Source organism: Pristiophorus japonicus, chromosome 8 (assembly GCF_044704955.1).
Source record: "Pristiophorus japonicus isolate sPriJap1 chromosome 8, sPriJap1.hap1, whole genome shotgun sequence".
Classification (NCBI taxonomy): domain Eukaryota; kingdom Metazoa; phylum Chordata; class Chondrichthyes; family Pristiophoridae; genus Pristiophorus; species Pristiophorus japonicus.
The window spans coordinates 216,986,359-216,999,302 of NC_091984.1; the positions used below are offsets into that span (position 1 = coordinate 216,986,359).

Below are 12,944 nucleotides of genomic sequence, written 5' to 3' on the forward strand. Positions count from 1 at the left end.
GACGCATAAACATTAGCGTCCTCGTCCAGGCCAACATCCCCAGCATTCAAGTACTGACCACACTCGATCAGCTCCGCTGGGCAGGCCACATAGTTCGCATGCCAGACACGAGACTCCCAAAGTTCTACCTGGAACTCGTCCATGGCAAACGAGCCAAAGGAAATGTTACAAGGACATCCTCAAAGCCTCCCTGATAAAGTGCGACATCCCCACTGACACCTGGGAGTCCCTGGCCAAAGACCGCCCTAAGTGGAGGAAGTGCATCCGGGAGGGCGCTGAGCGCCTCGAGTAGCGTCGCCGAGAGCATGCAGAAATTAAGCGCAGGCAGCGGAAGGAGCGTGCGGCAAACCAGGCTCTCCGCCCACCCTTAACCTCAACCACTGTCTGTCCCACCTGTGACAGAGACTGTGGTTCTCATATTGGACTGCACAGCCACCTAAGAACTCATGCTAAGAGTGGAAGCAAGTCTTCCTCGATTCCAAGGGACTGCCTATAATGATGAGCCAGGGTATTGTACAGCGTGGGTTTGGAAATACAAGAAAACTTTGTAAAAAAAAGTTTGGAACTCATCTGCATTTTCAGCATTGACCACAAGGTGTCCCCATGATCTGTACTGGGACAGGATCTCACAGAGCCTGTTTCCACAACCATAAGGTTGTCCCAAAAAATCATCAACATCTCTGGTGCAACATAGTTCCTGCTTCAAACATCGCACTGAAAACACATTCTGAGATAGTGTGGTGTAGAGTAGACGGCAGTGTCTCTAATATATTTCTATCAGTTTTTTCTTACATGCCATGTGTGTTCTGGGGACTGGGTATGCCTCAGGAAAATGTTAAAAGAGAAATGACAAAGAAACAAATGGAGTTATTTTAGTGCTCTATGCACTTGCTGAGCAAGAACTTTATACAGAATTACATTACAAAAGTCAGTTATTAACTTTATTGAATTTCCTGAAACTACTAAAATGAATGAAGCATAACAGCATTAATAAATGACTGAATGAAGAGTGAAACTTCTCACTGCGCAGTACAGAAGTTCCTAGCCTGACTATTGGGCTGTATTAGATGCAAGATTCATTCACACATGTGCCTTTCCCCACTGTGTCTTAGCTCGATGTTTCAATAGTGCTGAAATTATATTAGGGTACTAGAGCCACCAACCGGTAACCAGTGCAGATCTTGCACAATGGAAAGTAATCCCAAAGTACCTTGAGGCTGGAATATTGAATTGGTAAGAAATTACAGTGCGGCGGGACATTAGGGTCCTCTTTGGTATGTTAGCCCAGCTATAAGAAGCCCACTTTTCAGAGAGCTTTACCTTTAGTACTGCGGGGTCCATCCCAGAAAACAGTGCGACTTTTTGACACCATGGATTCTCGGGTATTACAACCTCCTCTTCAACCAATTCGTCCAGTTCAACTGACTTGGAATCTGATGAGGGAAGAGTTGAGGAACAGTAATATTAGCATAAGGATGGCAGAAAGATACCAGTGCCTCTTGTTTTCTTCCCCTCTTTAATTTCCCCGTATCACAATTGCTGACCGAGATAGCGGGCAGGTGTCTTATGCTGGTCTTTCTCTTACCCCCCCCCTCCCCCCTTGGCTCCTGAAGATTATTGCCAGTTGTCCCCCAGCACTGTGCTTTAGAGGCCAATTTTCATGTCCGTGCGTGGACATATTAGCGAATTATTTGACGACAGGGCTATCACAGTTGAGCCTGATCCTGCCCTCACACCGTGTGCATGCACATGTACTTCAAGCAAGGGTCACAAGTGAAGTGATTTGGATCAAAAATCCTGGACGATTTCTTTCCTTTCTAACATGGAGACTATGAGGCCAATTGGAGCACCTCACTTGCTACCTGGGCTAAGATCAGCTAATAGAGCGCAGACTTCGGCTGGAACCTGAGGCGTTATGGTCTGTATAACTCAGCTATGCAGTGAAGACATTTTCTGAGCCATCGGGAGCCGGGGGGGGGGGGGGCGGGGAAACAGCAAGTCTTTGACTGCTTGGAGTTGCCATTCTCCCTCCCTGTAGGGATGCAGCCAGCCTCAAATGGACTCCTTCCCATCATGGCAGAATGGTGGCACAGTGGCTATATTCGTGGACTACTGACCCAGAGGTTTGGACCACTGATCTGGAGACATGAGATTAAATCCTACAATGGCAGCTGGGGAATTTAAATGCAATTAATTAAATAAATCCAGAATTAAAAGATATTATCAGTAATGGGGACCATGAAAATACTGGATTGTCGTAAAAACTCATCTGCTTCACTAATGTCCTTTAGGGAAGGAAACCTGTCGTCCTTACCCGGTCTGGCCTACATGTGACTCCAGACCCACAGCAATGTGGTAGACTCTTAACTGCCCCTCTGATCTGTCCCAGCAAGCCACTCAGTTGTCAAGGCGGTGGCTCACCACCACCTTCAAAATGGGCAATTAGGGATGGACAATACATGGGCAATTAGGGATGGGCAATAAATGCTGGCTTTGCCAGAGACAACCACATCCAGTGATTGAATTATTATTTTTTTTAAACTGAGATTCATTCTAAGGAGAATGAGGGATAAACCTACTTCTTCCCACTCTAGGGCACAGTGGCAAGAGCTACTTAGTTTGTTGTGCCCCGCCAGCAACCACAATCATCTTAATGAATGTTTACAACAGATAAAATGAGCATACAGCAGATAAATTCACAGAATCATATAAGCACAGGAAACGATTCGGTCCATCGGGCCTATGCCTACAAAGCTTTTCTTCTCGAGTGTACATCCAATCTGGATCGCAGTGGCAGATGTAGTTTGAGTGAAAGTGGGTGAATTCACCAACTCTTGGGCTACAAGTTGTTGGTTTGTATGCTGATCAATCTGGACAGAATCTGCCGGATCTGCTTCCTATGATTACTGTTCTCTGTTAGGAAAAAATGGTACTTCTCACCCATTCCTGTCCCATCTTACCTGTGCCATCTTTATAGTTCCAGGGATCTACAATTGGTATTGGCACCTGGTCTGTGAATTCAGACTGGTCTCCATAGCCTGCCTTCCTGTGTTTTGTTGGTGCCCGACGTAAATTCTTCCTGCCGAGCCATATCCGACTCTTCTGGGCACCGCTGTCCAGTGTGGTTACGGGCTGGGGGACAGCAATTGGGAAAGAAAGTAGTTAAGGTTCAAGCTCAATTTTGTGTAACTTGTTTCCAAAATAAACAGTTTGTGCTCATCAATGCAGAGGATGTTCGTGGAAGGGAATGGAACATGGCATCAATTTTATCACCAAATGTCAATATCAAGCACTCCCAGGCAGGACAAGTTGAGAAGGCTGTTAAAAAGCATAGAGAATCCTTGGCTTTATCAATAGAGGCCTAGAGTACAAAAGCAAGGAAGTTATGCTAAACCTTTATAAAACACTGGTTCATCATCAACATCATCATAGGCAATCCCTCGGAATCGAGGAAGACTTGCTTCCAACTCTTAAAATGAGTCCTGAGGTGGCTGTACAGTCCAAAACGAGAACCACAGTCCCTGTCACAGGTGGGACAGATAGTCATTGAGGCTAAGGGAGGGTGGGACAGGTTTGCCGCACGCTCTTTCCGCTGCCTGCGCTTGATTTCTGTATGCACTCGGCGATGAGACTCGAGGTGCTCAATGCCCTCCTGGATGCACTTCCTCCACTTAGAGCGGTCTTTGGCCAGGGACCCCCAGGTGTCAGTGGGGATGTCGCACTTTATCAGGGAGGCTTTGAGGGTGTTCAACTAGAATATTAACTCAATTCTGGGCATCACACTTTCGGAAGGATGTCAAGGCCTGAGAGGGTGCAGATGAGATTTAGTTGAATGGTACCAGGGATGAGGGACTTCAGTTATGTGAGAAACTGGAAAAGCTTGGGGTTGTTCTTTTTACAGCAGAGAAGGTTAAGAGGAGATTTGATAGAGGTGTTCAAAATCAAGAATGGTTTTGCTAAAGTAAATAAGGAGAAACTATTTCCAGTGGAAGAAGGATCAGTAACCAGAGGACACAGATTTAAGGTGATTGGCAAAAGAACCCGAGGAAATTTTTTTAGGCAGTGAGTTATGATCTGGAATGCGCGGCCTGAAAGGGTGGTGGAAGTAGATTCAATAGTATCTTCAAAAGAGAACTGGATTAATACTTGAAGGGTTACTGGGACATAACGGAGGAGTGGGACTAATTGGATAGCTTCCACAGAGAGTTGGCACAGGCACGAAGGGCCGAATGGCCCCTTCTGTGCTTTTTCTTGGATATAGAATCACAGAATGAAAGGTTACGTAGCAACTCTCTCAATTCTTGACTGGATCCTGGAAAAAGTTTATATTCCGGTAGGCAATTTCATCACGTCAGTCCGCATGGTTGGTCCCAGAGTTGAAAAGGCAGCATGCTAACCTACAGCACCAGCTAGTGTATAATTTCATTAATAAAATTATTTATTTACCTGTGCTTCATCTCCAAATTGAAATTCAACTTTTACTGCATTCCCACTACAGCTCCTGATAGTTTCTGGCCTCCTTTGTAGACCATCCCAATCACTTCCCAACGATTTATAGTCGCCCCTACCTGTTATGGCGCACTCAGTAAATGCATTGTGTAGTACCGAGCTCCATAGGCCAGAAAGGTTGCCAACCTTCCAGGATTATCCTGGAGTCTCCAGGAATTCAAGATTAATTTCCAGGAAACTGCTATGAGCAATCCGGGAGAAAAATCATAGGGGCATTAGAAAACAAAAAGTGGATTTTTAAAATTTCCTCCGAATACTTTTGTTTATTAGTTTTCAACATTTTCGTGATGGGGAAAGTGGCTGTTTGACTGGGTTGGAGGCAGGGTATTAAGGGATGACACCTCCAGGAACATATACAAGCAGGGTTGGCAACCCGAACCAGAAGGTTTGTGTTCAGTTAGCAGGACATCAGTTAGGGCACTACAATTAGGGAAAAGAAGGACGAAATCAGCCAAGGTTCCTGTTATCCAGTGACTTGTGCTGCAAAGTGCTAGTTGTACTTCTATAAGTCAGGTTGAGAACAGGCGTGAAGCCCCTCTGGTGTAATGACCTGCTGGCACTTGCTCACTGCACTCACATATGAAGAATGCATCATTGGGCAAAGTACTGGAGAGCCACTGGTGTCCATAGAGCTGTCCATCAACATGAGTAAATGTCGTAAGGAGAGGAAGGGGGAAAAATGGAACTAATTAAATATTTTACAAATCAAATTCCTTCCGGTGTAAAGATTACTTTCTGTATAACTACGCATGCAGATCCAATTAGCTGCGCAATGTGCTGATAAGCCCACATGCCACTTAAAACACATGTGTCAGATGCTCCATTAGCTGGGAGGTTGACTGCTTCCCAACACAGAGTCTCACAACTGCCGGATGCAGTATGCAGACAGCACAATCCCAGGATTTTATTGCCTGTTGGGCTTTGCTCTGGGGACTGGTGCTCGAGAAGAATGAGCAGAGATACGTTATCAAGCCCTGGCTGATTCCAACAGGAGTGGGCACCCCTGCTTACCTCCAGAAACGAGAATCCATGGTGAGTTGAATCAATGTCCGTAAGTAGACAGGAGGACTGAGAACTATCTGTATCATCTGTCGATTCCACTTCACCGCTTGAAATGGCGTAATTGGAGGGTCTTGGGTCCGGGACGGATCTCTTCAGTTCGTCGGTTTGGGTCTTCTCCGATTGCAAGGACAATGATACTCGGCCTTTCTCCAGTGACCTTGCGGGGGCGGCAACCGGAATGGCAGTGGGTTCCCTGCAGGGAAACACCTGCTTACAGCTGCAAATGAACAAAAGCAAAATTGGTCAATAAGAGATTTAATGAGCATCTTTTTATGGAGTTGGGCTGCAGATTTTTATGAAAACCCTTTTTGAGTCCCGCAGCTCACAATTCAAACACTTTCCTGCCTTTCCAGAGAGCAGCACATCTTGGAAAACAGTGGAAGTCTGGGAGCTTTCTCAGAATTCTGCTTCCCCACCCCCCAGCCATTCCTCCACTTTTTACTCTGCTCTCCTGGATTCTGATCCTGAATATGGTCTGGTGCCATAGGTGCCGGCAACCGGCCATTGCCTCACCCAAATGGCCATTCTTCATGAATGAGCCTAGAGTGGCAGTAGATCATTTGGACGTGGAGACCATTACAGCCGAGCCAAGCCTGATCTCCGTCTTCACCCAATGTCCAAAGAAGCATTATTCGGGGACAACACATCCCAATCAGGAGCTGAAACCCTAACTTGATTTTTCTCCCTGCCTCGTGCAGCGGTAGCTGTAGCACCCCATCTCTATCTCGGCACAGAGCAGGTTCAAATCCAAGATCTTTTGGCCTGTTTGACTTAGTGCTGGAGGGATTTTGACGATTAAAGCTATCAGGAATCCCACCAAAACGTATTAAAAAGGACTCCAATCCACTCCCTCCCCACCACACTCATAAAATCCATCACAAGGAGGCCGAATCAGTATTAAGTTGCTGCCCCCATAATTGGTAGTGTTGGACGAATGCATCCCCTGTTGGCGGAGAGAACCATTGCTACATTAGTGCATGTTAGGAATGGCAACACAGCATGTCCTACAGCTCTGCTTTGCTCCCATCAGCAACTTGACCAGCAGAGTAAGCACAGTTGAGCAAACCAAGAGGTAGCTCCAGAATCAGGCATTGGTCTCAAACCATTGTTCTACAAGAGCACAGGACTACAATCACAGCTGATGTTTCATCATTCACCAGCTACGTTTCAGCTCTTACATTTCTTCCCCACTTGGTTTGCGCTCTCCGCATGGTCTGCATTCCTCGCATGGTCCGCGTTCCTCGCTTGGTCTGTGTTCCTCGCTTGGTCTGTGTTCCTCGCACGGCTTGCACTTCTCGCATGGCTTGTAAGGCCTGCCCTCCTCGTACGGTTGGTGCTCATTGGATTTACTGTATGGTTCATCCTCTTCGTTAGCGCTGGACTCTCGCTCCTCGTATGGGCAATATCGCTGACTCTCCTCATATACGTCATAATGATCTCTTTCCTCATTTGTGTGAAACTGGTCTCTGTCTTGTACTAGGGTGTCGGTGTCCTTTCCCTTTGTGGAAGGGCATCTGCAACACTGCTTCACCCTGTCCTGAAATACAGAGGAGAGGATTAGAAGAGGAAGAACCAAAAATATAGTACAGGTACAATGTCCTGAAACCGGCATTTTTGAGGTTGCCAAGATGGCGATATCAGGCAGCGAGGGACGAGGAAACCAGTAAAAAATGCAGCGCCAGGGGGCCGTGGGCGGCAAGAAAAAAAAGACTTGCATTTATATAGCGCCTTTCACGACCACCAGACATCTCAAAGTGCTTTACAGCCAATGAAGTACTTTCGGAGTGTAGCCTCGGTTGTAATGTGGGAAACATGTCAGCCAACTTGCGCACAGCAAGCTCCCACAAACAGCAATGTGATAATGACCAGATAATCTGTTTTTTTGTTATGTTGATTGAGGGATAAATATTGGCCAGGACACCGGGGATAACTCCCCTGCTCTTCTTCGAAATAGTGCCATGGGATCTTTTATGCTCACCTGAGAGCGAGCAGAGGGGACCTCGGTTTAACATCTCATCCGAAAGATGGCAACTCCAACAGTGTAGAATGCACTGGAGTGTCAGCCTAGATTTTTGTGCTCAAGTCCCTGGAGTGGGACTTGAACCCACAACCTTCTGACTAAGAGGCAAGGGTGCCACCCACTGAGCCATTGGCCGACAACAGAAGCGGAGGATGGCAAGAAGCGTCAACAGCGAGGTCCGAAATCTGGTGAAATCCGAAAACCGGCCCGGTCCCGAGGATGCTGGATTTCAGGCGTTGTAACTGTATTGTATTACATAGTATTTGCAGCACAGAGACAGGCCATTTGGCCCAGCAGGTCCATATCGGTGCGTATGCTTCGCATGAGTGTCCTCCAACCCTTCTTCATCGAGCCCCATCAGCATATCCTTCTATTCCTTGCTCCCTCATGTTTATCTAGCTTCCCCTTCAATGCATCTATGCTTTTCACCTCAACTACTTTTTGTAGTAGTGAATTTCACATTCTTACCATTCTCTTGGTAAAGAAGTTTCTCCTGAATTTCCCATTGGATTTATCAGTGACTATTTTATATTTATGGCCCTTAGTTCTGGTCTTGCCCACAAGTGGAAGCATCTTCTCTATGTCTACCCTAGAAAACCCTTTCATAATCTTAAAGACCTCTATCAGTTCACCCCTCAGTCTTTGTTTACTAGAGAAAAGAGCCCCAGCCTGTTCAATATTTCCTGGATAGGTATAACCAGTCAGTTTTGGTTTCATTGTAGCATATCGTTTTTGCATCTTCTCCGTATCATTTTTCTAACATGGAGACCAGGACTGTTCACAGTACTCCAAATGTGGCCGAACCAAGGTTCTATTCAAGTATTAACATAACTTCTCTGCTGTTCAACTCTAGAAATTAATCCCCAGTGCTTTATTAGCTTTTTGAAACAAAAACGTCCTAGTTAACCTAATCGCCACTTTTAGTGATTTGTGTATCTGTACCACTCGATCCCTTGGTTTCTTTTCCCCATTAGGCACGTATTTTCTAATGATGTGGTCTTCTTATTCTTCCTGCCAAAATGTACAACCTCACACTTATCTATATTGAAGTTAATTTGCCAATTACATGCCCATTCTGCAAATTTATTGGCCCTGAATTTTCAGTCGGAGGCATACCAGAAAAATACGCCTCAGAACTAAAGAAAACCCAAAGGTACCAAGTGTCTCCGAAGCTTCGGACTCTTCGGGTCCTAGACATACTACGGCTGCGTAAAGGCCCATGGACCCCAGGAGTGTATGCAGTTCGCAAGCATCCCTGGGATCACGTGGGCCCAATCAACCAATCAAAAAGGGGGATTCCTATGATGCTTACGTGGATTCCATTTATGTACAGAATCCCCATAAGGATACTAAAAATACCCAAATAAATAAGAATACACACCACTTAAATAAAAATAAATGCTTCCGTGTTTAAAATTAATTAAAAGACCATTAAGCATTTAAAATAAAAATGTAATTTTTTGAATAATAGATTTAAACATTTTAAAATGGGCCAAAATTTATCGAAACTAATTTAAATGTATACATGTTTAAATAATTTTAAAATATTTATTTTAACCCTTCCGCTGGTAAAAGAAAGCCGTACGCCTGCTTTTACCAGGTGTAAGTGTTTCGTGGGCATTTGCTGGGCAAATAGCCCAACTCTGCACCAGCGAAAGCCTTTTTGTAGCGGATGTGAAGAATCTGTCCAAGTGAAAACTGACATCGCAAGTTCTGGGTTTTCACGCAGGGGCAGCACATGCGGAAAACCTAAACTTGTGTGGCCATTCTGAGCATTTAGGATGGCGTGTACACGCCGTCATCAGCCCCATAAAATCCGGGCCATTAATGTCATCCTGTTTGTTATTGCAGTCCTCCTCTGTTTAACGACAACCCCCAATTTGCTGTCATTCGCAAAGTTTTGAAATTGTACTTTTGAGTCCAGAGTCCTAATCGTTTACAGAAATGTTGAACGACAGTGGTCACAGCACTGATCCTTATGGAACGCCACTTCCTATCTTTTGTCAGTCTGAGTAACTACCTTTAACCCCAATACTCGGTTTTCTGTTTTGTAGCCAGCTTGCTCTCCATTTTACTATCTGCCTCCTGACTCCACATGTTCTGATCTTAGTCAAGAGTCTACTATGCAGAACCTTATTGGAGGCGTTTTGGATATCCAGATATATTGGGCCCAAGTTTCCACACGATAAAAAACGGGCGCCCCACTGAGCTGGGCGCCCGTTTTTCGCGCCTAAAACGGCGCCTAAAAAAAAAACTCGCAAGTCTGGAGCGTTCTGCAGCTCCTTGTCTGCCTGGCGCGGCGCCCAGGGGGGCGGAGCCTACACTCGCGCCGATTTTGTAAGTGGGAGGGGGCGGGTACTATTTAAATTAGTTTTTTTTCCTGCCGGCAACGCTGCGCGTGCGCATTGGAGCGTTCGCGCATGCTCAGTGTGAAAAAAACATTGGCACTCGGCCATTTTTGTAGTTCTTTGTAGCTGTTTAATTTTTGAACATTTTTTTAATAAAAGCACATTAGCACTTGCAGCCTTCTCACTGTCTCCTTCCCCCCTCCCCCGCGGGAACGAAATGGCTGTTCCCTTCCCCCCCCCTCCCCTCCCCTCCACGGGAACGTAGCGGCTGTTTAATTCCCCCCCCCTCCCCTCCCCTCCACGGGAACGTAGCGGTTGTTTAATTCCCCCCCCTCCACGGGAACGTAGCGGTTGTTTAATCCCCCCCTCCCCTCCCCTCCACGGGAACGTAGCGGTTGTTTAATTCCCCCCCCCTCCCCTCCACGGGAACGTAGCGGTTGTTTAATCCCCCCCTCCCCTCCCCTCCACGGGAACGTAGCGGTTGTTTAATCCCCCCCTCCCCTCCCCTCCACGGGAACGTAGCGGTTGTTTAATCCCCCCCTCCCCTCCCCTCCACGGGAACGTAGCGGTTGTTTAATCCCCCCCTCCCCTCCCCTCCACGGGAACGTAGCGGTTGTTTAATTCCCCCCCCTCCACGGGAACGTAGCGGTTGTTTAATTCCCCCCCCCTCCCCTCCCCTCCACGGGAACGTAGCGGTTGTTTAATTGCCCCCCCCCTCCCCGGGAACGTAGCGGTTGTTTAATTCCCCCCCCCCTCCCCTCCCCTCCACGGGAACGTAGCGGTTGTTTAATTGCCCCCCCCCTCCCCTCCCCTCCACAGGAACGTAGCGGTTGTTTAATTGCCCCCCCCCTCCCCTCCCCTCCACGGGAACGTAGCGGTTGTTTAATTGCCCCCCCCCTCCCCTCCCCTCCACGGGAACGTAGCGGTTGTTTAATTCCCCCCCTCCCCTCCACGGGAACGTAGCGGTTGTTTAATTCCCCCCCTCCCCTCCACGGGAACGAACGGCTGCAGCATTCTCCCTGGCTGAAGCACTTTCACACAGGTAGGAAGATGATTTATTTAATCTTTTCTTGGCTTATAAATGTTTATTCAGGTTGGATTTATTTGTATAATATTTGTAGAAGTATAAATAAGGATTTATTGTAGAATTTAATGACTTCCCTTCCCCCCCCCCCCCCCCACCTCGTTCTGGACGTCTAATTTGTAACCTGCGCCTGATTTTTTAATGTGTAGAACAGGTTTTTTCAGTTCTACAAAAATCTTCACTTGCTCCATTCTACTTTAGTTTGGAGTACGTTTTCACTGTGGAAACTTTCAAATCAGGCGTCAGTGGCCGGACACGCCCCCTTTTGAAGAAAAAATTCTGTTCTAAACTAGAACTGTTCTAACTGACTAGAACTGCAGAAAAAAAAATGTGAAGAATTGCAATTTCTAAGATAGTCCATTCTCCACCAGTTGCTCCTAAAAATCAGGCGCAAATCATGTGGAAACTTGGGCCCATTACCCTTATCTACCCTTTGTTACTTTAAAAATAATTCAATAAGGTTTGTCAAACATGGCCTCCCCTTTTGAAATCCGTGTTGACTATCCTTTATTATATTTGCAGTATCTCGATGTCTTTCCATTACATCTTTGAATAAGGATTCCATTATCTTTCCTACTACCGACGTTAAGCTAATCGGTCTATAGTTCCCTGGACTTATTCTATCTCACTTTTCAAATATACGAATCACATTAGCTGTCTGCTAGTCTTCTGGCATAATTCCCTTTTCTAATGAATTTTATATATATATAATATATATAATATATATATACACACACACATTTATATATATATATATAAAATAGTGCCTCTGCTATCTTTTCCTTAACTTCTCTTAATATGCACAGGTGCAATCTAGGGAGTAGAAATTCAGGTCCACCCGAAACGGTGTTGAAGTGTTTTTTCCGCCATGGTAGATGAGGTGTACTTGAGCGAAATTCCACTCTTTAGCTTTTTTTCTCTGGCGGACCGGAAGTTGGTCATAATGGGGGCAGTAGTGAGCACTCTAGGGGGGCGGAATTGGAGGCCGGACGGAGTCCCCACCACTGTCGGTCATCAGCCTGGCGCTGATGACGTCATGCCGCTTGTGCGTCACCACGTCTCTCCCCTTCACTTAAAGGGGAGAGCCGCTGCGAGCTCTGAAATTATTTTAGTTAGGTCCACTGAGCCACCAGGGAGGGTTTCGGCTGGGCCAGTGGCCCAGGAGCGGGTGCCAGGATGCCTGTTCGGCCTGGCCGAACCCGGAGGACTGACCTGGCAGTCAGCCGACAAAAAAAAAATGGTGGCCGCGGCAGGGCGCCCCCTTCCCTTGAATAACTGCCGCACAACCATGTCGCAGACACTGAAATCACATTGCACCGACAGAATAAACTGTCGGGGGAACCGTGCGGCGGCCCGAAGATTTTTACAGGTGAATTTCGATGGAGGTGCAGGAGATCGGCAGTGCGCGCTTTGATGACACACTTAGGAGGGATCGGCAGCAGCGGGGCGGAAGTGGGTTCAGCTGGAAAAACTAGAGAGGAGAATTTCGCAAGCGGCGGCCGTTCGACCCCAAATCAGCAGTCATTCGACACCGCCGCATGGCCGCCGCTTTCTGATGATAAGCGGCATTTTCGGGAGGCTGAATTTCGGCCCCTGGGGGTTTTTATCCTCTCTAAATTTGATTAGTTTATCAATTATCTCCCCCTTTTCTATCTTAAATGTCTTTATATCTTTTTTGGTTTCTTCTTCTAATGTCATGACCACCATGTTAAGTCTCCCTGGTAAATAAGTGGCAAGTAACATTCGTGCCACACAAGTGCCAGGCAATGACTATCTCGAACAAGCGAGTGTCTCACCACCACCCATTGACATTCAATGGCATTATCATCGCCAAATCCCCACCATCAACTTCCCGGGGTCACCATTGACCAGAAACTTAACTGGACCAGCCACATAAACACTGGGGCAACAAATCAGACCA

The 12,944-nt window shown here is 46.6% G+C and overlaps 1 protein-coding gene across 1 annotated transcript in view; it reads right to left on the reverse strand.

The window, feature by feature from the left end:
• LOC139268998 (uncharacterized) overlaps positions 1-12,944 on the reverse strand; it is a 175,329-nt gene that overhangs the window by 16,934 nt on the left and 145,451 nt on the right. Inside the window, exons 3-6 of the mRNA XM_070887920.1 lie at positions 6,750-7,108; positions 5,521-5,788; positions 2,961-3,132; positions 1,321-1,433 (exon numbers count right to left, since the gene is read on the reverse strand). Of these exons, the coding sequence (XP_070744021.1) occupies positions 1,321-1,433; positions 2,961-3,132; positions 5,521-5,788; positions 6,750-7,108 (912 nt within the window). The remainder of the gene's footprint in view (positions 1-1,320; positions 1,434-2,960; positions 3,133-5,520; positions 5,789-6,749; positions 7,109-12,944) is intronic.